The 27,880-nt window shown below is 33.6% G+C and overlaps 2 protein-coding genes across 14 annotated transcripts in view; one reads left to right on the top strand and one right to left on the bottom strand.

The window, feature by feature from the left end:
* Positions 1-578: 578 nt before the first annotated feature.
* On the bottom strand, positions 579-27,523 carry LOC139493083 (dual specificity protein kinase TTK-like). Of its 3 annotated transcripts, none has more exons than XM_071281229.1 (19): positions 27,364-27,523; positions 25,888-25,967; positions 25,385-25,536; positions 24,792-24,865; positions 24,117-24,226; positions 23,449-23,586; positions 22,880-22,949; positions 22,275-22,442; positions 17,383-17,522; positions 15,866-16,631; positions 9,907-9,985; positions 9,376-9,459; positions 8,898-9,052; positions 8,100-8,269; positions 7,224-7,420; positions 6,295-6,471; positions 3,571-3,655; positions 3,134-3,240; positions 579-2,336 (listed from the first exon to the last, which is right to left on the bottom strand). In XM_071281229.1, the coding sequence occupies exons 2-19, from the start codon at positions 25,955-25,957 to the stop codon at positions 2,286-2,288; spliced, it is 2,793 nt and encodes a 930-aa protein (XP_071137330.1). In that variant the 5' UTR covers positions 25,958-25,967; positions 27,364-27,523; the 3' UTR covers positions 579-2,285. The 3 variants fall into 3 exon arrangements, with proteins under 3 accessions (XP_071137330.1, XP_071137331.1, XP_071137329.1); XM_071281230.1 differs by having other exon boundaries at positions 27,349-27,475; XM_071281228.1 differs by having other exon boundaries at positions 27,404-27,441.
* The window catches only part of LOC139493085 (rho GTPase-activating protein 8-like), a 37,147-nt gene continuing 36,787 nt past the window's right edge, over positions 27,521-27,880 (top strand). For 5 of the 11 annotated variants that reach the window (XR_011656900.1, XM_071281240.1, XM_071281239.1 and 2 more), the window contains exon 1: positions 27,523-27,828. Coding sequence is in view for 8 of the 11 variants with exons in the window: in XM_071281240.1 (XP_071137341.1) it covers positions 27,747-27,828 (82 nt within the window). In the remaining 3 variants the exon portion in view is untranslated. Of the gene's footprint in view, positions 27,829-27,880 lie in introns of all 11 variants that reach the window. The other 6 variants (XR_011656899.1, XM_071281241.1, XM_071281235.1 and 3 more) reach the window with 2 other exon arrangements.

Here is a 27,880-nt window from a genome sequence, read left to right as displayed (position 1 = left end):
GACATGATATTACCAGTCACATTCTTATTCTACCTCTAACCCTCGTCTTTCTTCTACCTGTACAAGATTGATGATACTGTCCTTAAAACTCAATAATAAAAGAAAGAACAGACATGATATTACCAGACACATTCTCATTCTACCTATAACCCTCGTCTTTCTCCTATCTGTACAAGATTGACAATACTGTCCTTAAAACTCAGTAATAAAGGAAAGAACAGACATGATATTACCAGACACATTCTCATTCTACCTGTAACCCTCGTCTTTCTTCTACATGTACAAGATTGACAATACTGTCCTTAAAACTCAGTAATAAAGGAAAGAACAGACATGATATTACCAGACACATTCTCATTCTACCTGTAACCCTCGTCTTTCTTCTACCTGTGCAAGATTGACAATACTGTCCTTAAAACTCAGTAATAAAGAAAAGAACAAACATGATATTACCAGACACATTCTCATTCCACCTGTAACCCTCGTCTTTCTTCTTACGAAAGAATGGACTTGGAATGAAGCATTTTTATACCAATAAACAGCATTTGGTTATAAAAGTATATTAATAATGAAAATAAGACAATGATGTATATTTATTTCTATACAATAACAAATAGACGTAAAAGAGCAGTAAGCAAATCTTAAAGCAGAAATACAGACATTTAACATAAGAAGTAAAGAAGTCTCAGAAATACAGATATACAGACATACTAACATAATAAAGTTAGATGAAATTAAACAAGTCTTCAAGCAGAACTACAGACAGTCTAAAATGATAGTACAAACAGTATACAAAATATTACAGGATAAAAGTTATTCAAATACATCAAGAAAAGACATTTAAAAGGTTTTTAAAGAGTGATTCAACTGCATAAATATGAATCTTCAAAATAAATTATAACACATTTATCTTCAATAAATTAACCGAATGGTAAGTGGCTAAAATAATGTACAATTAATACAGCACAGTGTAGTAAATCACCATTCATTAAACCCTTTTCTCTGAACTGAAGTATTAATAAATTACTCTCTTTAAATATAAGAAGATGTGGTATGAGTGTCAATGAGACAACTCTCCTTCGTAGTCAGGTTACTGTTGATGGTTAATCATGCAAAAAAGTGAAAACAGAAATAGTGAACCCCAAGGTAAATTCATACAGAGAAAGTCTATAAAAACTGACAAAATGAAACAATTTCAAACAAATGTAAGTACAAAATGTACCATATTACTTTGCCTTAATTTTTTTATTTATCATTAACTATTTTATAATATAATAAAGGGTTCTAGTTTGATTGCCATTGACATCTATCCACCAGAGTCAATAAAACATGAATGTAAGCAATTATAGATCACCATATCACCTTCAACAATGAACAAAACATATAGTAAACTACACATACTAATACTTCTTAAATGAATAGAAACTTGGTGATTTCAAAGTTCCACTTATTTTCTACTTATCTTATCAAAACTAATGAAATCATTTAAACTGTTGCACAAAAATATCTACTTTTAAAGCAAACATAGCGATTTTGTGTGTTTGACAAGGGATACACCTAGCAGGGACAAAGAATATAACATTAAAACAGTTGTGTGGTTCTTGCTTAACTCACTTGGTGTCTTTTGTTGTTGAATTGCTGTATCATATATGTAAACCCAATTTCTTTTTTTTACACAGATTCTTTAAGTGAAAAGGAAACCCCCTAATAAATTGATTTGCCTCACAAAAATGTTATATCTCAAAATATTGAACTCTGAGGAAAGTTCAAAAACAGAAAGTGCCTTATCAAATGGTAAAAAATGTCAAAGACATCAAAAGTATGGACAGGAAGTGTTATATTCGTGACTTGGTACAAGAATTTTCTAATGTAGAAATGGTGGGATAACCTAGACAAACCTCTCACTTGTATGACAGATGCACACAAAACTATTGATGCATCCATTAATTTAAAGAAATAACAAATATAGCCTTATCTTATGAACGTTGATTAAAATAAAATAACAAATTTCTCTTCATCTTGTAATCTTAAATAATCTATAAATGTACAACCAATAGGACTAATATATATTACATAAGATATATAAAAATTCAACAAAGCTTTTAAAGCCATAAAGAATGTAAAAACACATTTTTCTTCAAACAGATTTTGATTAAAATGCATTTCCTCCTCATTATCTATTTCAGCCACAGGTGCTAGACCTAGTTTTATTTTCTCATTAAAAGCATTGACACCTGCATGATGCCCATAGCATGTCTTCCTCCACTAACATTGCTAATATTCAGTTAATGAACATTTTCTTTGTTTTCTGGACATTCTCTTTCAGCTGACATTCCCTGAAATTATAGAATAAGTTTTTTTTACAATTATCTTAACTCTTTATCTCATCAAATTACTGTAAATCAGAAATTATTGTGATTTTGACATTTTTTTTACTGAAATGGGATTTTAATTTTTGCAATATTGAGAAAAATCCTGTTTAATTCATATAATAAATGTCAAAATGCGAGTTTAAATTGTTGCGATAATAAAAACATCACAAAAATTTCTGAATTAACAGTGATACTGTGGATTCATTCGAATTTGTAAATACCAATTGTCATGGATTAGGGAAAACTTACATGTTCATGGATATTTAATTTTGTGGTTTGCCAAAGTCTACATAAAAGCCTATTGGAAATTTGTAATTTGTTGAACATTTAATAACAATATATACCTATACCCACAAATTCCATGAAAATTGGTATTAAAAGAATAATAATGAATCCACAATAATCAATAATGTAGCTACACCATATCAAAATGTACATAATTATTTTCTATGTTAAACTGACTGTTAAATTGGGGTAAAACCTCTAATTTGGCATTAAATTTAGAAAGATCATACCACAGGGAACATGTGTACTATGTTTCAATTTGAATGGACTTCAACTTCTTCAAAAACTTCCTTGACCGAAAACTTTATCCTGAAGCAAGACAAACAGACAAATGGCTGCACAGAATGAAAAAATAATGCTCCTAAGTGGGGCATAAAAATGCCTAATATTTTCAAGTATCAGGTCTTTACATGATACAAATTAATAACAAGCAGTAAGATCAAAGGAAAAAAGTACAAATTGCCAATAATTAATACCTTTAATATTTCACTCCTTAGTAGACTGCGTAGAGTATTAGGGGAAGATACTTTATCTGCTAATCTTTCTACAAGTCTCTCTATTCTTTTGTCTACTACTGATGGTTCTGAAAGTAAAACAAAATGCAAGCTGAAAATTTGAATACAACACTTACTTTGTAGGGGAAAAAAATAAAAACCAATTGGATAATATAGTCCATTCTATTTTGATTCATTTTTTCTTAGTTCTGTAAAACACAGTTAATTTCATTAATCAAATAGTCATGTTGTGATTTTTTTTTCATTCATTTTCATTTTCTATAACATTTTACCCAAGTGGTACTTTGTCAACATATTTGTAACAATAGAGTCTTTAAATATTGAAGTCAAAACACATTACAATGCTCTCTTCAGAAATGTGGATAAACTTATCAGCAATAGCTCTAATCAGTTTATACCTTCTTTTTTCTCCCTCTTCAGATATGGATGGTGAAGTAAATCTTCAATGCTTGGTCGAACTTTAGGATCTCTGATCAAACATTTCTAAAAATAGTAAGAATAACATATCTTGTATATAATTGAAATCTGATGGATAATATTTGTTTTGTTTTCATATATTGTACAATTGTATGTTAAATATTTTTAAGTGTAGGGGAGTGCAACTAATAAACTATGCAAACATCTTACTGAAAATAGAAAATTATATCAACTTTGTCATTTTTAAACAAATACTCTGACTGGTGAAATCAGTAAATGGGACTGCAAAATAATCATGAAAGTACAGATACAATGATAAATTTTAATGCAATTTGTTTGTAACAATAATTTTCATTGAACGTTGACAAATATTTAGAAGGATAAGATTATATGTTCTACCAGTCAGTAACAAAGAAAGCCACCATTTTGAATTCTGTTTTTTTGGGTATGTAATTTCTAAACCAAATAATAAGCTGCAAACAATAATAATTTTAGTGTTTATGTTTGCCATACATATGACCTCACATTGTTGTATACTATTAAAAGAATATGTAACAGTTTCTCAGACTTTTGCATTTTTGGCTTAAGTATTTACCAAATGGAATTTATTTTGATATGTGTACTTAGCTCCACTACGTATCGTTAGGTAAACTCAGTTTGCGACAGTAAAATCTACGTTTTATGATGGCCAAACTTAAAATACAATACAGTTATCTCCTAATTTATTTTTGTTGTTGTTTTAAACTTCTTTATACATATGCTTTCTGATGCATAGGTATGAGATCTCTTTTATTGAATTTTCCATATAATTTCTATTCATTCATTTATACCTTGTTTAGGGGAGAGAACCTAATACCACCTTGTGACATCCAGCAGACGTGTGTCCTCTATTTTTGGGAAGAGAACCTACTATTAACCTTCATGACATCCAGCAGACGTTTGTTCTCTATTTCTGGGGAGATAACCTGCTACTTACCTTCATGACATCAAGCAGACGTTTGTCCTCTATTTCTGGGGAGATAACCTGCTACTTACCTTCATGACATCCAGCAGACGCTTGTCCTCTATTTTTGGGGAGATAACCTGCTACTTACCTTCATGACATCCAGCAGACGTTTGTTCTCTATTCCTGGGAAAAGAACCTACTACTAACCTTCATGACAACCAGCAGACGTTTGTCCTCTATTTCAGGGGAGATAATCTACTAACCTTCATGACATCCAGCAGACGTTTGTCCTCTATTTCAGGGGAGATAACCTACTAATCTTCATGACATCCAGCAGACGCTTGTCCTCTATTTCAGGGGAGATAACCTACTAATCTTCATGACATCCAGCAGACATTTGTCCTCTATTTCAGGGGAGAGAACCTAGTAACCTTCATGACAACCAGCAGACGTTTGTCCTCTATTTCAGGGGAGAGAACCTAGTAACCTTCATGACAACCAGCAGACGTTTGTCCTCTATTTCAGGGGAGAGAACCTACTAACCTTCATGACATCCAGCAGACGTTTGTCCTCTATTTCAGGGGAGAGAACCTAGTAACCTTCATGACAACCAGCAGACGTTTGTCCTCTATTTCAGGGGAGAGAACCTACTAATCTTCATGACAACCAGCAGACGTTTGTCCTCTATTTCAGGGGAGATAACCTACTAATCTTCATGACATCCAGCAGACATTTGTCCTCTATTTCAGGGGAGATAACCTACTAATCTTCATGACATCCAGCAGACGTTTGTCCTCTATTTCAGGGGAGATAACCTACTAACCTTCATGACAACCAGCAGACGTTTGTCCTCTATTTCTGGGGAGAGAACCTACTAACCTTCATGACATCCAGCAGACGTTTGTCCTCTATTTCAGGGGAGAGAACCTACTAACCTTCATGACATCCAGCAGACGTTTGTCCTCTATTTCAGGGGAGATAATCTACTAACCTTCATGACATCCAGCAGACGTTTGTCCTCTATTTCTGGGGAGAGAACCTACTAACCTTCATGACATCCAGCAGACGTTTGTCCTCTATTTCAAGGGAGATAATCTACTAACCTTCATGACATCCAGCAGACGTTTGTCCTCTATTTCAGGGGAGAGAACCTACTAACCTTCATGACAACCAGCAGACGTTTGTCCTCTATTTCTGGGGAGAGAACCTACTAACCTTCATGACATCCAGCAGACGTTTGTCCTCTATTTCAGGGGAGAGAACCTACTAACCTTCATGACATCCAGCAGACATTTGTCCTCTATTTCAGGGAAGAGAACTTACTTAGCTTCATGACATCCAGCAGACGTTTGTCCTCTATTTGGAACCTACTAACCTTCATGACATCCAGCAGACGTTTGTCCTCTATTTCAGGGAAGAGAACTTACTTAGCTTCATGACATCCAGCAGACGTTTGTCCTCTATTTGGAACCTACTAGCCTTCATGACATCCAGCAGACGTTTGTCCTCTATTTCAGGGGAGATAACCTACTAGCCTTCATGACATCCAGCAGACGTTTGTCCTCTATTTCAGGGGAGATAATCTACTAGCCTTCATGACATCCAGCAGACGTTTGTCCTCTATTTCAGGGGAGATAATCTACTAACCTTCATGACATCCAGCAGACGTTTGTCCTCTATTTCAGGGGAGATAATCTACTAGCCTTCATGACATCCAGCAGACGTTTGTCCTCTATTTCAGGGGAGATAACCTACTAACCTTCATGACATCCAGCAGACGTTTGTCCTCTATTTCTGGGAAATGAATAACATAACTGGAGTTGGTGATAGCCTGAAGTTTGGCAAATTGTTTGTTGATTCTTTGGAATGGAGTAAAACCATACACCATATTGTATAAAATACATCCAAGGGACCAGACGTCACTCTTCACACCTATCTGTAACAAAGAATTGTATGTATTGTCCATCTTCAAAACATCATACTGTCTGTAAGGGAAATCTTATTTATGTATTTGGAAACATCATATCTTATCTGGAGCACCTGAAATCACCTCCAGTTTTTGGTGGGCTTGTGTTACTAAGTGTTTAGTTTTCTATGTTGTGTCTTGTGTACTATTATTTGTCTGTTTTTTTTTAGCCATGGCTTTATTTTTCAATCTATGAGTTTGACTGTCCCTCTGGTATCTTGCGCCCCTCTTTTATACAAGGGAGATAATTACCATGCGATTATATAGAATGAAGACCCAATTAATCCCCCATTACTTCAATGCAATTTTATCCAAGTTAACAGGCAGATTTTTTATTCCCAATATAAGACTACAAAATTTTATTTATTTTCTCATACTAGTAGCCCCCTTTATGGTTCATGGTGCGTCATGACTGGCATTTAAGAGAATAACCCATTTGAAAGATAGTTGATTTATTAAGGGACTTCATTTGTAGGCTGGACTGATATCATGTAACTGGGGTCCTATTCCAAAACTGAAACAAGTGACAATAACAACATAATATCTTATACAAGGGAGATAGTTATAATTATGATAATATCTTATTCATGGGAGGTAATTATAATAATGATCATATCTTATTCAAGGGAGATAATAACAGCATTATAATATCTTATACAAGGGAGATAATTATAATTATGATCATATCTAATACAAGGGAGATAATTACAACATGATCATACCTTATACATTGGTTTTTCATCTAAACCATAATCTGCTATAGACTCTGGACTCATGTAGTTTAATGTGCCAACCTGCATTTCAGTCAGAACACTGGTTTTATCTGGTTGCACAGATTTAGCTATACCAAAGTCTATCAGTTTTAAGGCACCTCCTATTATGATGAAATTTGATGGCTTTAAGTCTGAATGAATGATTCCTGTAAATTATGAAGATAAATATTGTATGTACATTCAGACTGAGCACAATATACCCTTATCTTGAAAATAGATATGGTCCATATCTTTAACACATGCATGTTTATCTAGGTTATTGAAAAGAACTTGACTTTCAGTGATCTGACAGTGACCCTTACCTTCTTTATGTAAAGCGTGGACAGCCATCTACATCATGTACATAGACTCCCAGTAATACTTGATCAAATCATCTGACTATAACCCTTGACCCCTACCTTCTTTATGAAAGGTGTGGACTGCCATTAACATAGACTACCAGTAATACTTTTCAAATGATTTGACTATGACCCTTGACCCCTACCTTCTTTATGTAAAGTGTGGACTGCCATTAACATAGACTACCAGTAATACTTGATCAACTGGTCTGACCTTGACCCCTACCTTCTTTATGTAAAGCATGGACAGCCATTAACATAGACTCCCAGTAATACTTGATCAAACTATCTGACCATGACCCTTGACCCCTACCTTCTTTATGTAAAGCGTGGACAGCCATTAACATAGACTCCCAGTAAAACTTGATCAAATGGTCTGACCATGACCCTTGACCCCTACCTTCTTTATGTAAAGCATGGACTGCCATTAACATAGACTCCCAGTAATACTTGATCAAATGGTCTGACCATGACCCTTGACCCCTACCTTCTTTATGTAAAGCATGGACTGCCATTAACATAGACTCCCAGTAATACTTGATCAAATGGTCTGAAAGTTTACAATCTTCTTTTATTTTATCTTTCAGAAACTGAGCAAAGTCACAGTTCCCATACTCCATTACTATATATAATTTGTTTTCTTCTGGTCTGTACTCACTGAAAAAATAAATACTGAATAATGAGGAAAGAAATACACATAACTTAGAATAAAAGAACTTAATATAAGCACAAAGCTGAAAATAACTCTTATCATGCTTTGAAACCAACAGGAACAAAAGATTAGTTCAAGTCAGACAAGAAAAATGTGAATACATTTTCTACAGCTGTTTTATCAATGTAAACTTGTTCAGCCAGGTCAGTTATGACATCATTGTGGTTAAAAATACTTCAGGGGAAGACTCCAAATTATAAAAGATGAAACATGTGTATTATTTGACTTGCTTGAGACATTGAATTTGATACAGAGATGACACATGTGTACTGTTTGACTTGATGAAGACTGATTTATTTACAGAGGACACATGTGTAATTTGACTTGCCTTAGAGTATAACAGAGAGGACACATGTGTATGTTTGATTTGCTCTAAGCATAGGTTTAATTACACAGATGACACATGTGTAATAACTGACTTGCTTTAGAGTATGACACATGTGTATTAATTGATTTGCTATTTACATGGATTTGTTTTCAGAGAGGCCACATGTGTATTGTTTGACTTGCTTGAGAAATTGTATTTGATTATAGGGAAGACGCATGTATTGTAAGTCTAGACATTTTACTTACTAATCATATAGTTTGATTACTTTTGGACAATACTGTAACTGTAGCAGTAACTTGACTTCGTTTTTGTAACCATTGACTATTTCTTCATTGGCATCATTTAAGTTGACTACTTTGAGTGCTTTAGATGGAGGCTTGGAATCATGTACATGGTAGACCTGCAAAAGTATGATGAACAATTTATAAAAAGTCAATCTGTTTTATTGTAAGGTCAAGTGACACTTTGTACACTACTGTTTGCAGTTCTCTTAAGTGTACACCAAAAATCATACAAAAAAATCAAAAATACTTTTAAGTATTCCTTATAGCAACTAAATAAATGACCATATGATGAAAACTTTAAAAAGGGACAATTAGGTAAAGGTCATATGGACAGGTACATTCTTTGAACCTTACTTAGGCTGACTTTTCACAGCATGTCAAAAAACATGTGATTGCCTTACTACAACAACCTTTCTCTAACTATTTTGACTATAATTACCTTACTAGAGCCACCTTTCCCAAGTAAATCCAGTATCATGTAGACTACATTGTTTACTGTGATAGTTTCTACATCCTGCATAACCTGAAAATTAAATAATAGATCATGCTGTTAAGTCAGTCTTGATTTGACATACTCTAATGTGTTATTTGATGGACTTTTGGTTGAATTATTGTATATCAGCAGCTTCACATCTTTATACACATTCTATTAAGTAAACATTCTTTCTTTTATGATATTGTTTGAACCTTATAAAATAATCACCATGTAACCATTTCTATTTAGGGGATGATTTTTGGACAATTTTATAGTAAATATTTATGTAAATATTTACAATCAACAGTTGAACTTGACCTGTAATTTATGGTCACTTTATCAAAAAAGATTTGGTCAAGTCATTTTATCATTTATATCTGGATACCACAGAAAATGTAACTATTACAGTAGCTAAGGTTCTTACTCTTGAACAGTACAAAATCATCAAACTTATCAAGTGGTACACTAATTATAATCCAGAAAATAAATACTTACACTTGGTGTACATGGTATTGATGTCTGCTGCACGGCACTTGGAGTGGCACAAATTGGTACGTTGGACAATCTATCAGACCTAAAAAATACATGTATAAACTGGTAATTTGCTTATATAAGTCCATAAAATATGTGCTCATATAAAAAAAATTGTATGGGTTTCGCGGAACCCAGTGTCTCGCCTACTCTTTCTGTTAATCGCAGGCTCAACAAAAATGAGGAAATAAATCAATAAAATATTCCTGTTAATATTATCTTTTAATTGTAAGAAGCTTCTGTTCAAGTTGGGTAAAAATCCAGGATAGTTTATGAAACTAATAAATGTTTAAAAACTTTTAACTGCAGACTAAATGTAATGTTAACTGGAAGAAAACTAAATTTCCTTATAGATACTAGCTTTTGATTATAAACAAGCTTCTGTTTAAGTTTGGTACAAATCCAAAAGAGTATACGAAAGTTATTAAAAATTTTAAAAGTTTAACCACAGAGTGAATGTGTTGTTTCCTGGCAGAAAATCTAAGTCCCATTTAAAAGTAAAATACGGAAAAATGGATTTATTTTTTTACAAATTTACTTCTGGATACTATCTTATGATCATAAAAAAGCTTCTGTCCAATTTGGTACCAACCCAGGATAGTTTAAGAAAGTTATTAAAATTTTAAAAACTTTAACCACAGAGTGAATGTAATATTTCCTGGCAGAAAAACTAAGTCCATTTAAAAGTAAAATATGGAAAAAATGGAATTCTATTTTTACAAAATTTACTTCTGTATACTATCTTATGATCATAAACAAGCTTCTGTCCAAGTTTGGTAGAAATCCAGGACAGTTTAAGAAAGAAATTAAAATTTTAAAAAATTTAACCACAGAGTGAAAATTTATGGACGCCATCGCCGCCAACCATGACAACGACGGAATATAGGATCGCTTAGTCTCGCTTTTTCGACTTAAGTCAAAGGCTCCACAAAAATGATTTAACTTAGTATTGTGGATTCATTCTTACTTGTTGGATATTAATTTTCATGGATTACATGGGTACAGGTGAACCATGAAATGATTCGCACGTAAGAACTGTGCGGGCTACCGCGGGTCTCTTGACCATCTAGGCCGGCAAACTATACCCTCGGTAAAAAAAATCTATTTAGGCATGTATGTAGACTTTGGCAGAACCACGAAATTAGATATTCACGAACATGTAAGTTTTCCTTAATTTAAGAAAATAAATGATTCACAGAGGTTATCAGGGTATGGATAGGTAGGTAGGTAAATTATTTTATTTTATTTCTTGATATAATTTTTCTATATTGAATTTTTACAAAATTCAATAGGTAAGATAAGTCAAGAAAAGTGGGGTATTCCCTGATTTCAGTGTACATCCCAGGTTTCTGGTGTTAAAAACTGTATACAGGGACTCATTTTTTTTCCTATTTATTCTAAGGTATAAAATCTACAAAAGCACACATTCTTCATGTGATAACAATGTTTAATGAAAGCAAGTGTTTAATTAGTTAAAAATCAAGCTTATTTCAAGTCTAATTTGATGCATAACTCACAACAAAACAATTCCTGTGTTCACCAATCCATACATTGATCATCAATTATGAGATGACAAAAAGATATGTTAATGACTTGGGAATTAAAATTCAATGAATAAAAATTTTCAATAGAAGTGAATATAATTCAGTGATGTTCAGTTACACCTGGATCATGCAGCTTGGTCAATTAATTCCTAAACAAAAGATTTGTATGTTTTTTCGAGTTCTAGAAAAAACAAGGCTTCACTTATTCATGTTTTGTTGTTCCTAGAATACTTATGAGTATTTACAAATTCAACTGATGCAGTAATAACGTAAAACGAGCCCTTTTGTAAATTTCATGCCATAAATTGAATAATAAAAACACATTTAAACGGGTCTTGTTTACACCAGAAATCAGGGAGGTTCCCTGAAAGCAGGGAATTCAATCAGGTATCCAACATTTTCTGACTTGTGCCCAACCTGTTCGAAGTGAAGACAAAGTAGATTGATTTCAAAGCACGATTCAGACCATATTTACTCAAAGATTTTATCCCTTAAGGATGTCTGCTTGTCATGTTTTGGAATTTTTGTCAGATTTTCGGAATCCTCTGGTTTTAACCATTTGAATGCCTTAAACAATTTTGCCCATGAACCCCCATTTTTCTTTTTATAAATCTTTTACGTGTATAATTATAAGTCATTTGTAAAAGTCTTATAAAATTTCATTTATTTTTTAATAGTATTTGAGAACTTTAACTGTTCAATGATAAAGCTATGAAAAATCAAGAGAGAACATTTTCCCGCCAAAATTTCAATGACTAATGTCTCTAAAACAAGCACATTGACCCCTATATTTTTTTTGCTTTTTGGATTCCTCAATTTATTACCTATCAATACATATTAGTTTTATGAAAAGTTATTTATTTTGAAACTGAGCAGCGAACATCCTTAAACAGGAACAGAGGTAAAAGACAAAGCCAATCAAGGTGCACTCAGTGGGTTGAAAGGTTCTTCAGATTTTTTATTTTCAAATATCACCCTTGCACACAACACAAATCGTGTGATGTTTGTTTTCCTTGATTCCGAATCATATAGACGCTTCAATGCAAAAATGCCTTGATTTAAAACGCTTGTTGACTACAGCAAAAGGTATGACAAATCAAAGTGCTGGATAGCACCTGTGGAAAGTTTGCAACTGTAGATTGTAATATTTGAAATAGATAGTGTGTAGATTGCATGGTTACCTTTTTTTCCTACTTAAAAAAGAAAAAACTTTATCAAGAAATAATTGTAACAGGATGCTGCTACGAAGTCTCCCAAACAAAGCTCTCAAAATTAGTCATTCCCACGGGTCGCCTGACATTAAGCAAAGTCCAATACAAATTGGTCCCGTCTAGTAAAGTGATATTCATGATTTGGGGGTGGGGATCTAGACAGTTTACAAGTTCTCAAACAGGCAGGAGGTAGGGTAAGAGTGGCCCTAGGGGACTAGCCTTTTATTTCATCTGATTTGTTTTATTATTCCGTACAAGACTATATGTTGTTTCAGTGTGGGGATTTCAACAGTTTTCAAGTTTTCGAAAAGGGGGTGGATCTTGACTGTTTACAAGTTCTCAAAACAGGATGGGGTGGGGTTACAAAGAGGGACTTAATTATATTTCACTTTATTCGTTTTATTGTCCAATACAAGAATATTTATGATTAAGGGTTGGGGATCTCAACCGTTTACAAGTTCTCAAACATGAGGGGTTGGGGATGACTCAGAGGTACTCCCACTATATTTCATTGGTTTTGTTTTGTTGCCCCATAAAATAGAATATATATGGTTTGGTGGTGATCATCTCGACTGTATAAGTTTTCCAAAAAAAGTTGGTTGGGTCACCCCTGTGGACTTCTTCTATATTTCATTTTGATTTATTTTATTTTCTCATACAAAAATATATATGGTTTGTGGGTGTGGATCTCAGCCGTTTACAAGTTCTCAAACAACAAGGGGATGGGAGTGACCCCTAGGGACTCGCCTTCTTTTGAATTTGATTTGTTTTATTGTCCAGTACAAGAATATATATGGTTAAGGGGAGGGGATCTTGACCATTTCCAAGTTGTCAAACAACAGGGGGTGGGGCTGACCCAAAGGGACTCCCACTTTATTTCATTGAATTTGTTTTGTTGCCCTATACAAAAATAGATATGGTTTAGGGGTGGGGATCTCGACCGTTTACAAGTTCTCAGACATGAAGGGGTGGGGCTGACCCAAAGGGACTCCCACTTTATTTCATTTGATTTGTTTTGTTGCCCTATACAAAAATATATATGGTTTAGGGGTGGGGATCTCAACCGTTTACATGTTCTCAGACATGAGGGGGTGGGGCTGACCCAAAGGGACTCCCACTTTATTTCATTGAATTTGTTTTGTTGCCCTATACAAAAATATATATGGTTTAGGGGTGGGGATCTCGACCGTTTACAAGTTCTCAGACATGAGGGGTGGGGCTGACCCAAAGGGACACCCACTTTATTTCATTTGATTTGTTTTGTTGCCCTATACAAAAATATATATGGTTTAGGGGTGGGGATCTCGACCGTTTACAAGTTCTCAGACATGAGGGGGTGGGGCTGACCCAAAGGGACTCCCACTTTATTTCATTGAATTTGTTTTGTTGCCCTATACAAAAATATATATGGTTTAGGGGTGGGGATCTCGACCGTTTACAAGTTCCCAGACATGAGGGGTTGGGGCTGACCCAAAGGGACACCCACTTTATTTCATTTGATTTGTTTTGTTGACACATACAAAAATACATATGGTTTATGGGTGGGGTGACTGACCCCTCTGGAGTTCCTCTATATTTCATTTGATTTATTTCATTGTCCCATACAATAATATATATGGTATATTGGTTGAAGTCTCAACTGTTAATAAGTTCTCAAAAAACCAGGGGGTGAGAGTGACCCCAGGGGACTCGCCTTTTATTTCATCTGATTTGTTTTATTGTAACATATAAAGAACATATAATGTTTAGGAGTGGGGATCTGACTGTTTTTAAGTATTCAAACATGAGGGGTTAGGTGGGGTGACACCATGGACTCAACCTAAATTTAATTAATTTGATTTGTTTTATGGTCCTGTGATCATTACTGAAAACCATGTGTGTCTGTCACTTACTGTTTTCTTCAAGTTTATAATTTATTATTGTTATTGAAAATTAAAAAAAAAATCCCTTAGGGTTCTTTAGTAAATTCCTCCCTTCTGTTGGCCCCTCAAAATACAACTAAATAGACCCCAAGGAGAAAAATAATAAGAAATAAGCAAAAACTTTGTTTAGGAGTCTTAATAGCAATTAGTATAATTACGATTTTTGTTATAGTCCGATTTCTTATGCCGAATATGTAAAAGGCCGAGTTTATTATAGTCCGAGTTTGTTGTGGGCCGATATCAGATGAGATACCATGATACTTCCGATACTCTCGGGCTTTTACATATTGAATAGAAATTTGTAAAAATCGTAGTATAAAGCGACGAAAAATGTTCATTCATGAAATATTTTAAACACGCTATTAATTTTCTCTTCAACCGGAGGAAACATTTGAAACCGGGATTGTAGTACTCCCGTTTGGAGGCACACATATATGAATCTGACGCATGTGTGAAGAATACGGATAAAATCATAACGTAGAAACTGCTGTCTCGTGTGTGTATTGATTTTACTTTCCGCGTAGCGCAGATCCGCGGAGTAGTTTTTGTTCGTCTTTCAAATGAAGTTGAATTATTTGATTTATCAATGAAAATTCAGTGCATTTTTTATTCAAGCTGTATGCTATTAAAATAGAAGAGCTCAAAATTTCAAAAGCATCTTTCTATTATTAGTTTTCAAACACCAGTACTACATTATCTTGAAGTAGGACACACTTCCTAAAGTAAGTTAGGCTGTCTCTTTTCCGGTTAGGCCGATGCCTTAAGAAAGTTTATTGCTATAGCAAGCTATAGCAAACTTTCCAAAAACTAACGCACGTTTACTACAGCATCGAAAAGATATCACCAAAAACCAACATACCAAAAAAAAAATTTTGGACAAGAATGGCCAATAAAAATTTTCGAGTCGCAGCGATTTTACCGGTCGGTGGTGGGAGGGGAAACAAACAATATTTTATTTTTGGCCTAATATGCATCTCAAGTCATTACCATTTTATTCTTTTAACTCTTGCTAGGCTTTGTAAGTCTAAAATAAATCTGGATGAGTATGGGTAGGTGATCAAATAAATTAGAAAAATTTGTCCAGTGGTCTCAAAGAAGATTTTTGTCAATGTTACACAGTTAACAGTGTGGACCCTGGTCAATGATATGTAACTGTCAAATATTATTGTTTTTTTTTTATGTCCAGTTTCAAATATTTATGCATATTCAGGACAACAATTCAATGATGTATCCTATCAGTACTTACATAACATGTTTACTAGGTGTAGGTTCAATAGATCTATTAGGTGTTGGTAATTCAGGAACTCTTCTGTTAGGATGGAGGTTGGCTGACACCTGGTTTGGTGTAACCACTTTAGGAGCCGCCCTGTTGGGTGTAGGATTAGCTGACACTTGGTTTGGAGTGACCACTCTAGGAGCACCTCCATGGGGTGTAGGATTGCCTGATACTTGGTTTGGTGAAACCACTATAGGACCACCTCTGCTCAATGTAGGAAAGTCTGACATTTGGTTTGGTGTAACAACTCTAGAGGCACCTCTGCTGGGTGTTGGATTGGCAGAAACTTGGTTAGATGACACCAAATTAGATTTTGTGTCAGGTAACGCTTGACTTTTCATAATCTGTGGTCGTCCATTTGGTTGTAACAATGAAACATTGTCAGACTTTGTGGGTTCCTTCAACGATTTGGATTGCCTTGATGACAAATCACATGTCTGCCGTTGAGAAAGAATTCCTGACAAGTCACATGTCTGCCGTTGGAGATGAATTCCAGACATGTCTAAAATCTGTTTTTGAGGATGAATTCCTGACAAGTTAAATGTTTGTTTCTGAGGATGAATTTCTGACAAGTCAAATGCTTGTTTTTGAGGATGTATTCCTGACAAGTCAAATTCTTGTTTTCCAGAATGAAATAGGTTATTTTCAAACTGGTTGCCTGTTTCCAGTGGAATAGTTGTCTCCATCATAGACTGGTAACCACTACTCTGAGCAGTGGTCATTGAAACAAAGGTTGCTGAAAGAAACAAGAGTATACAAGGTGAAATATCTAGGCTGATGTACTGATCATGATTTATCTTTTATTGAGTCTTTAAGATACAGGTTTAATACAATCATAACTTTAATAACTTAACATTGATCAATGAACCATGAAAATGAGGTCAAGATCAGATTAAACCTGCCAGATAGACATATACACATTACAATCAATATTTACAACTAATACAGTAGTATCTGAGATAGGAACTAGATCACAAAATCTGAACCTTGATCGCTGAACCACAAAATAAGGTCGAAGTCAGCTGTGTCTTGTCTGAAAGGCATGGAATTCTTGCAAGAATCCTTCATACGTGTTTCAAATATCTTACTACCCACAACTTGTGGGGAAGTTCTTGTTCACAAAAAAGTAAAATGAATCATTTTTTTGTTGGATAGTTGTCTCATTGGCAATCATACCACATCTCCATAATTTTATATTACCTGTAAATCTAGTGTGGTATTTTGCTTACAACTAGCCTGAGGCCCTAGTGGGGATATTTGACTTGCAACTAGCCTGATGTTCTAGTGGGTAGTTTACCGGTACTTACAATTAGCCTGAGGTTCAAGTGGGGTATTTTACTTACAACTAGCCTGAGGTTCTAATAGGTTAATTCATTTACAGTTAACCTGAGGCTCTAATGGGGTAATTTATTTAGAGCAAGCCTGAGGCTCTAAAGGGGTAATTTACTTACAACTAGCCTGAGGCTTTTTCAAGGTATTTTACTTACAACTAGCCTGAGGTTCTAGTGGAGTAAAACCAGCCATTGTATCCATATCTTCAACTCCCTCTTCATCTTCTTCTTCCTCAGCTGTTGTTGTGAATGGTAAATTAAGCTTCCTTACTCTCTGTGGTACACCAATGTCTTTCCTGTGACAACAATAATAGAATTAATAGATAACTGTATTGTATCTGAAGATTTTGGACGTCCATTAAGAGTTTAACTATCACAAATTGAGTTTGTGTAATACCTGGAACTTGGCATTGCACAAGGTCATGTTTTTCTCTGGCTGTTTATGATGTCTTTACACTAAATCCATTGGATGTTGGATGGGTACGGATTGATAGTTTAGTCTTAGATGCATGATTTTTTTTATTAGTTTTTAGTGTATTTGAACTAGCTGTCAGATCACTGTGAGTATTCTCAGATCTGTTCATTGTGTCTTTTTGTGTCGGATGTATAAGTACCCGGCCACGTCCACTTGTATTTTTGTCCATCTGATGAGTTAAACCTTTTTCAACTGATTTTTATAGTTCGTTCTTATGTTGTACTGTTATACCACTGTCCCAGGTATGGGGAGAGTTGGGATCCCGCTAACATGTTTAACTCCGCCATATTATTTATGTATGTGCCTGTCCCAAGTCAGAAGCCTGTAATTCAGTGGCTGTCGCTTTTTTATGTGTTACATATTGGTTTTTTGTTCATTTTTTTTATATAAATAAGGCCGTTAGTTTTCTTGTTTGAATTGTTTTACATTGTCTTATCAGGGCCTTTTATAGCTGACTATGCGGTATGGGCTTTGCTCATTGTTGAAGGCCGTACGGTGACCTATAGTTGTCAATGTCTGTGTCATTTTGGTATCTTGTGGACAGTTGTCTCATTGGCAATGATACCACATCTTCTTTTTTATATTTACCTGGCGACATGTAGCTGAGACAAGTATAAAATGAATATTTGCAACAACAAAAAACAGATGGACGTCTGCAAAGCTTTCACTACATATTATAGCAAACAATTGTATTAAGCATGAAAGCTTTCTGTCATTTCTTCTCAGAGGAGTTGTGTTGTTTTTTATTCTCAAAATACCTTTTAAATATATATGAAAAACGAGTCTTAGTACCATGACTCCCAGTGTATTCCCCAGAAATTTTGGATAGCATCACATTTGGCGTAAAAAATAAATTGTATTTTTTTTCAATGCAATTTGTCGCGTCGTGGTAATGCTCTATTTCCTTTATGTTATATATTTTATTGTTTATTACAAAATGTATTATATTGTTTGTATGCTATAGGCCCTTATTTGGTGAATAAAATATTCTATTCCACCCTATTCTTTGTGTCTAGCAGAGGCTGACTTAGGGGGGCCCAGGGGGCCTGGGCCCCCCCTTTTTTGGGAAAAAATTTGGTTGCTTATATAGGGAATCACTGATAAAATTGAGAATGGAAATGGGGAATGTGTCAAAGAGACAACAACCCGCCCAAATAAAAAACAACAGCAGAGGGTCACCAACAGGTCTTCAATGTAGCGAGAAATTCCCGCACCCGGAGGCGTCCTTCAGCTGGCCCCTAAACAAATATATACTAGTCCAGTGATAATGAACGCCATACTAATTTCCAAATTGTACACAAGAAACTAAAATTAAAATAATACAAGACTAACAAAGGCCAGAGGCTCCTGACTTGGGACAGGCGCAAAAATGCGGCGGGGTTAAACATGTTTGTGAGATCTCAACCCTCCCCCTATACCTCTAACCAATGTAGTAAAGTAAACGCATAACAATACGCACATTAAAATTCAGTTCAAGAGAAATCCGAGTCTGATGTCAGAAGATGTAACCAAAGAAAATAAACAAAATGACAATAATACATAAATAACAACAGACTACTAGCAGTTAACTGTCATGCCAGCTCCAGACTTCAACTAAACTGACTGAAAGATTATGATTTCATCATATGAACATCAGGCACAATCCTTCCCGTTAGGGGTTTAGTATCATACCATCATAACATATATGAGAAGAACATAACCCGTGTCATGCCAACAACTGTTTTTAGAATAAATGTGTTTAGTTCCAATGCAAAGACCTTATCAGTGACTCAATATTAACGCCAAAATATGCAATCTTTAATGACTTGACAACAGTATCGTAATTATATCCCTTCTTAATAAGTCTATTCAAAGGTTTTGTAAGTTTCTGAGGTGAATACTGACACCTTTGTGCTTTATAAAGAATATTACCATAAAAAATTGGATGTGAAATACCTGAACGTATTAGAAGTCTGCATGTTGAGCTATATTTACGAATGATGTCTTTATACCGATGATAAAATTTAGTAAATGTTTTGACTAGTTTGTGATATCGAAAACCCTGGTGTAATAATTTTTCAGTAATACATAAATTTCTCTCGTTAAAATCTAAAACATTGTTACATACACGAGCGAATCGTACAAGTTGAGATATATAAACACCGTAAGATGGTGACAAGGGAACGTCACCATCTAAAAACGGATAATTAACGATAGGAAATGAAAAATCCTCCCTTTTATCATAAATTTTAGTATTCAGCTTTCCATTAGTGATATAGATATCAAGATCGAGAAAAGGGCAGTGGTCATTGTTAGTATTAGCTTTATTTAAAGTAAGTTCAACAGGATAAATTTCATTAATATACATACTGAAGTCGTCATTATTGAGAGCCAAAATATCATCCAAATATCTAAAAGTATTATTAAATTTGTTTATCAGATGTTGTTTCGATGGGTCTTTGCTTATTTTTGTCATAAATTGGACTGGAGCGGGCCCCCCTTTAGGTTAGTCGGTGGGCCCCCTCTTATGAAAATTTCTGGATCCGCCACTGTCTATGTTGTTGAATTCATAACTGAGAATACAATTAAACTAAAACCATGATAACAGTATTTTCAGTTTATGTTTTCTATATTCATTTATAGTTCCAGAATTATTTTTTTCCTCTTGGGCCAAATAAAAATATATGTGTATAGATACAATTGAACTAAATATGTAGGAAAAAACACTGGTTCGTATAACCAAAAAAAAGGGAAGAGAAAGTATCATTTAGCAATAAAATTTAAATTAAAAAACTTTTTTTTATCAAAATGATATATATGTTTAACAAAGTTATCTAATAAATAGTCTGTTAATGCTTAGTTTTCTGTCAACTGTGCCATTTGTGGATATGTAGTTATTATTGTAAAATGCAGATTTTTGTCATATCTGGTCCAATTCCGATCAGTAGTTTACACTAAAATATTAAATGGCCGCCGAAAGCAATGAAAAATGTGAAAATAAAATAATGTTTGACAAGAGATTGGGAATGAATATGGCGTTTTTAATGCATTAAATGGATGAAACATAAGCTTAAGCCAATTATGATCACTTTCTAAAGAAAGTTCAAAACTTATATAGCTCAAAATCAAAATTTTCACTCTCGATTTACAACTAGTAATAGGAAGAGAAAGAAAGTAATACTAATATTTTGAAAGTAATAAAAAGATAAGACTCAATCTCTTTTTAAAAGAGAAAAAATGTTTGTTTCTTTGAATTTTCATTTTGCAAACATATATTTTGCTTTATTTTATGATTTTCTGATTTAATTTTCTCCTTGTCGAAATTTGCGATTGCATACCACGTGGTATTAATCATGTCACAAGTGACAGCTTGGGGTATTCGTATCCAACCAGTTATCACCCAAAGGGCAATTAACACTATGTAATCTCTTTAAATTGCCTCTATTGTCTGACTTGAAGGGATTACAATTAACGGTGATATATTTTTTTATGATCATAAGCGGTAATTAGATGAAAGTTCACAATTTAGGACATGGCTTTGCCATACAGAAACGAGAAAAATTACATTCTAAAAATAATTATAGCGTCGCGGTACCGCGACGCTAAAACAGCCTGGGGAGAACACTGACTCCTATAAAAATAGTCTAAACAAGAATGTGTCCAAAGTACATGGATGCCCTACTCGCACTATCCTTTTCCATGTTCCATGGACCGTGAAATTGGGTAATAATCTAATTTGGTATTAAAATCAGAAAGATTATACTATAGGGAACATATGTACTAAGTTTCAAGTTGATTGGACTTCAATTTTATCAAAAACTACCTTGACCAAAAACTTTAACCTGAAACTCCCACTTTCATTTTCTATGTTTAGTGGACCGTGAAATTGGGGTCAAAAGTCTAATTTGGCTTCAAAATTAAAAAGATTATATCATAAGCAACAAGTTTACTAAGTTTCAAGTTGATTGGACTTCAGCTTCATCAAAAACTACCTTGACCAAAAACTTTAACCTGAAACTCCCATTTTCATTTTCTATGTTCAGTGGACTGTGAAATTGGGGTCAAAAGTCTAATTTGGCTTTAAAATTAGAAAGATCATATCGTAAGCAACAAGTCTACTAAGTTTCAAGTTGATTGGACTTCAGCTTCATCAAAAACTACCTTGACCAAAAACTTTAACCTGAACGGATGCACAGACGAACGGAGCCACAGACCAGAAAACATAATACTATCGTAGGTGGGGCATAAAAATGCAGGTATAAATGGATGGCATAAAATCATACCAATTAGAGTTTTGTATAAAAAGGTCACAGAGGAGTTGTGTTCTCAAGGTGTAATTTTAACAATTCTTTAATAAAAGAATGTGTCCAAAGGACACAGATGCTTGAAAATATATGGCAAATTCAGCTATTTTTATATTTGGAAAGGGAGATAGCTCGAGAATATTAAGAGTGTAAACTTTATACCATCTAGATAATGTTGAAGGAAGAAGTCAATGAAAATTTTGCTTAAAGTAATTGACCAAAATATGTTCCAATTCTCATTACCAAATATTTTTAAATTGTCTTCCTTATCATATAGTGGTAGACCATACCTTTTCCACTGAAGATTGGACAGACTCCTCATTTCTGGTGTACTACTATAACTTCTCATGGCAGGTCTACAGGAGTTGGCCCGCACTGTTACATATTTCTCTTTATGAGATTCCATCATAACTGGTGCAGTCTCCATTTCATCGGGTCCAATATGTTCTTGTAAATTCCTAAAGCACATCACAATCAAACTTCCTAACTTAACATTTATAAATAGAACTGAGAAATATCATAGCAAGCAACTTGCGCAATCTTATATCATTTTGTTTTGTAGTAAACTGTGCATCACAAATTAATCTATTATTTGCAGGAAACGTTAATTACCTGATACAGTAACCATTTTCATCAGTACTTACAAAAAATAGGTATAGGTTGAAATTAAAAAAACTACAGAATAAGTTTCGATAATCGACTGAGAGGATTTTTGATTTACATTTATCAAGTGATTTATAAATGTTGCACTTTTTTAATTCCACCAAAATACTAGCTACTACTTATTTACTGTCAGTGCATTAGGTATATTAAAGGTTAACATGATCCATTGTGACTTTGAGATGAAGAACAGCAATTAAAGCTCTGTATCAATAAGAATAACATTAATTCCTACCCTTCAGGAGCACCACCATGGAATATGCTTTGACTATCATCCGACAGGTTCACTTTACTTTGGCTAGAACCTACAAAAATATAAAATTGTTTCTCATCAGTATGCTGAATGGTAACATGGACTTCATCATATATACATCTTACCATAACCAGTTTCAGTATTTAGCTGAACCTGCATTATAGAATTTACTGAAAGATTTTCCTTTAAAAATATACCCTAAACTTAAATTCAAATCTTAACAAATTTTACTCTGATAAATTATCTAATTTTTGCATAGACCTGCATGATGATTTATTTAGTAACTATAAAAGAAACAACTTGTAAGTGTGAAACCATATAATTAACAGTCCATAAAAACTTCTTAGAAATATTATTAATGGTAATCTTGTCAGTATAGAACTAGTTTTTTAATACAAATTCAGTGGAATCATTTTTCTGTAAGGAGTGTCCATAAGCCAGTTGTCAATAATTTGAATCCTAAGCCACACCTTCTTAAAATTCAATAATGTAAAAAAACATTAGACAATGCAACTTGTGCTTCTACTTAGCAAGTATGTGAATATACATACTGTATCTTCTATGCCTTGGTGACAGTAAAATGGTTTCTCCAGCATCAAGTTTCTTTAAAGCTTCCACTAATAGTTCTGTAGGCTCAAATTTAAACAATCTAGCTTTGTTCAGAATATTTCTGGCTTTACTAATATTTCCTACAAAACAAAGAAAACACAAATTTACACAAATAAAATGACTTGGAATATATACCTTCAATTTTATATACAGAACAAGTGATGTTTTTGTTTACTAATTATGACTTTAATATGCACATAATACAGTAACTCTTTATGATGCTTAACATTTTTGCAGTTTACATGTTTAAGCTAGCACATTTTTGTTATTTAGGTAACAGTCAAAATTGCATAAAACAGTAAAACAAATCTACTTTTAAAGAACAAATAATCCAAAACAGATTGACAAAAATATTCCAGGAGATAGATCTTATCATGCTCATCATTTATGCAGTGTTAACTTTTAACCTAGCTACTGTAGTTTTCAAAATAACAGGGAAAATTGTGAAATATGTATATTTCAGGGGAAATAACTCCAAAACTTGTATATTTTTCTCCCTAATTGGACAATGGACACACAATGATTGCAAAGGCTCTCACACCCCTATGAGCCAGTCAAGTTTAAATGCATATTTTATAATATTCTTTAAACAAAAAATACAAATGTTTACCTTCTTTGACCTCTAGCTCTGCTGAAGCAATATGAACTATGGCATATCTTTTGACTATGTTTCTTGCTTCTGTTAGCAGCTGAATGGCATCTTCCAATAGCAACTGTTCACTGTAAATTATGAATAAATCAATTATCAAACTATGCTTTTGTTTCTGGAAATAAATTTTCTTGACTAAACAAAATACTATGGCAGTTAACATTCACTTTATTTAGTTATACCACAGTAAGAAATTGCTGTTTTAAAAACTGTCAAACAAAACAGCCATTGTTATTTTCCATAATTTCATCATTGAGGAATACCATTTCCCACATAAATTTGAATTCTAAGGAAAATTAGAGTCAAGGATAAAGGAAAAGACAACACCTCACAAACAAAATATCAGAGAATAAAAAATAAAAGCTTTAAGTTAATTTTGTACTATAAGTACATGTTGTGACTATAGTTTTGATATGCCAAAGATCCCTACAAGAAATGGAGGAATTAACGTTGATCATGATATTAAGGACAAAACAAATTGGTTCAGAGCTGCATTTGCAATTTTGGGAAGTAAATATTGGTGCTCATGTTTGTAACAAATATTCATTAACCAATCTCACGAAAGTACTGTATGGCATCGTTGTGCTATCTCCACAATCTTACAAAATTATTACAATAATCTATCTGTTATATTACCTTTTGACCTCAGCAAAGTCTATAAATAGATGAGCAAATGCTTCATTGTCTTTATTTGCCTTTCCATCAATAGCCTGTAAATAAAGACAGAGAGATATTAATAATGATGGTGTGATTTTTAAGACATAAATGTAGTGTGATCTCTGAAATATATATCAATAAAGATAGTGTGATCTCTGAGATATAAATAAGTATGGTCTGACATCTGAGTGATATACCGTAGTATGATCTCTGAGATTTAAAGATTGTGTGCTCTCAGATCTAAATAAATATTGTGTGACTTCTGAGAGATATAGCGTGATCTCTGAGATTTAAAGATTGTGTGATCTCTAAGATATAAATAAATATGGTGTGACATCTGAGTGATATAGTGTGATCTCTGAATTTAAAGATAGTGTGCTCTCAGATCTAAATAAAGATCGTGTAACATATTAGACATTAAATAAAAATAGTATGATCTCAAATATACATAGCTACAAGTATAGTGTGTTTCTAAGTTTTTATGGAGCACTTACCCTGAAATTTTCTCATACAGATCAGAGAGAAAGTTGTGAGCCTGGAACCTATCATTAAAGTTTGTATGGGACTCTTACCCTGAAAGCTTTCTCATACAGATCAGAGAGAAAGTTATGAGCCTGGAACCTATCATTAAAGTTCAGATTGTGTCTCATGTAAGTTGTATATTCTAACCAATCTTCAGCACGGTTCCCACAGTCAGTTATCTTTCTCATCCATGTTTTATAATCTGAAAAATTCTTGGAAGTTAAGTAAAGAAAAGGAATGGTAAGAGCTATAGTTGTAAATGTTTTCACTCTTTTCCAATAAAGTGTTTTTATTTATTGTTTTTATTTAGCATGTTTAGAAATGAAAAAATGAAGTAGTATTTAGGAACATCATAATTTTTAAAGATTTTCAATGCTTTGCCATTTTTTAACTAAAAGGACAGTTCTACATCTAAAGCCATTAAGAGTGGACATTCATATCTTTTCTTATTTATGAAATGGCTAGGTAAAGCTATAAATCTGTCATGACATGCTGATAAAGCGACAGATAATATCATGTTAAAACAAAGCCAGATTAGCTAACCAATACTAACCTGTCACCTCACTGGTATCCTCCTTCTTCAGTTTGTGTAGCTTACTCTTCAAAGAGCTCATGGATGTCATGGTTCCAGATCTGTAAAATAAAAAAAGGAATTAAGTACAATGAAGTACATGTTTGTGAGTAAACTGTAAATCTGTTGGAAATGGCTTGGTAAACTCTGCCATATTCTGTAAGTGATTGACCCAAGTAAGAACTTATATATTTCAAAGGTAAATATTGTCCAGACAATACAGCATAGGTAAATATCATCCAGACAATATGTCATAACATTAATATGTCTGTGGCCACAACGTACTGTGAAAAAGTTTCTGTCATAAGTTCATGGCAGAAAATATTAAATCTTACATATTCAGTTCCAAATCTGATTGAAGTTTTGTGGTGTCCTTGGTCAGTTTTGATTTATATACCTCAATCTACGGTCATGAAATAAGCCATGTCTTCTGCTGACCCATAAACATGGAATGTCCTAATGAAATTTCACATTGCATTAAAGTACATAGAGTTGTATCATACTTATAAAAAATAAAAACTGATGTAGGTGAGTGCAACTTAATAGTTGTACATACCAGAAACAATACTTGTTAGATTTTTTTCACGGTATATTATACAATTTTACTAACCTGCTAACTGTATGATAAGTTCTATTCATACGAAAACTAACAGTTTTTTTTTAAAACAATTTTTTATAATTACTCATTTACTGCGAGACGAGTATTGCCAAAATTTTGTGTGTACGTTGACGATATAATTACGACTGCCATACTTGGGTAGGATTGCTACGGAATCATCCGACAACAAATGTAGGCATGTTATACAGTGATTACACCATTGTAAAGATAAATCAATTTAGATTTATGATATAATAAGTTTTAGTGGGGTTGACAGCCTCTAAAGCGGCATATAACGGAAATTCGTCACCACCTTACATTTTTCTAAAATGCAAGTTAAGTACCTTGTGTTATATTAAGGTATGTAGGAAATTTTTTTCTGAGACAAGTGCCTGTGAATTGACCAGTAGCCGTATTGACTTTGCCAAGCTCTTCAGAGCTTATGTTTGTAATTGCTTGCTTATACCGACTCTAAATAAAGCTTTATGTCTTATGTCAATAGATGAACACAGGCACTTGTTTCTATCAATGGGAAGATCGACTATGCATATATATCATGTATATATATATATAAGAAAAAGTTAAGTAAAGTCCGTATGCTGGTAACATATAAGAAAATTATTAAAAGATAATAACGGTAAAGTGATGCATTGAAACCGTTATTATCTTTTAATAATTTTCTTATATATATATATATATATATATATAAGCTTCTATATATGGATAGTCTACCTTCCCATGGATAGAAACAAGTGACTGTGGCCAAAATTATAGGTGTCGAATAATTTTACCAGGTGCCGATTTGACTTGTAGTAGTACTAGATATATATACTTATAAACCATACTAAAAATTCAGTAACCTTCTTTTACAATTAAACTTATTCCTTTTGTTTTATATACTCAAGGTTTTCATATCCATTCATAATTCCCTGACATTTTTTAAAGTGCTTCTTAGTTGTTTTGATTTGACAAAGAATTTTGTAAAAAGCTCATTGATTGGACAAACCAACCCAGAAAGGGAGACAACAAAAACAGGAAACGAAGCTTACCGGATGTTGTTTTCTGTCATCACCAAAATTTGACATTCATACTTTTATTCCCCTGTATTAAAGAACATAAGACTGTCATAAACGATAAACGTACATCCTTAAAGAAAACATAGATAAATGGTTTTGTAAATTTAAGTCTGCCGATAGGAAAATGTCGGTCAATTGAAAGAGAGTGTGTTATCCAAGGGAAAATCATGAGTTCAACAAATGAGCAAGGCCTTCAAAATAAAACAGATACTCCAAGTGGAGAGGAACTCTCTTCAGAGCTGTTAGCAGGTAAAAGATTTTAATATTCAAACTGAATGTTGCATGTCATAGAAGAGTTTTG

The sequence above is a fragment of the Mytilus edulis genome, chromosome 10 (assembly GCF_963676685.1).
Source record: "Mytilus edulis chromosome 10, xbMytEdul2.2, whole genome shotgun sequence".
In the NCBI taxonomy this organism is placed as follows: domain Eukaryota; kingdom Metazoa; phylum Mollusca; class Bivalvia; order Mytilida; family Mytilidae; genus Mytilus; species Mytilus edulis.
This window is presented reverse-complemented; position numbering and strand designations above follow the sequence as displayed.

Bases quoted from the DNA above. Each gene is read 5' to 3' on its own strand.
- LOC139493083 (XM_071281228.1), bottom strand. From the start codon at position 27,426: ATGAATGGATATGAAAACCTTGA. The intron at 23,587-24,116 runs GTAAACATTTGT...TTTGTTTTGTAG, and splicing joins AGAGCTAGAGGTCAAAGAAG to GAAATATTAGTAAAGCCAGA. The intron at 3,656-6,294 runs GTTAGTAGGTTA...TACTATTTTTAG, and splicing joins GTCTGCTGGATGTCATGAAG to AAATGTTTGATCAGAGATCC.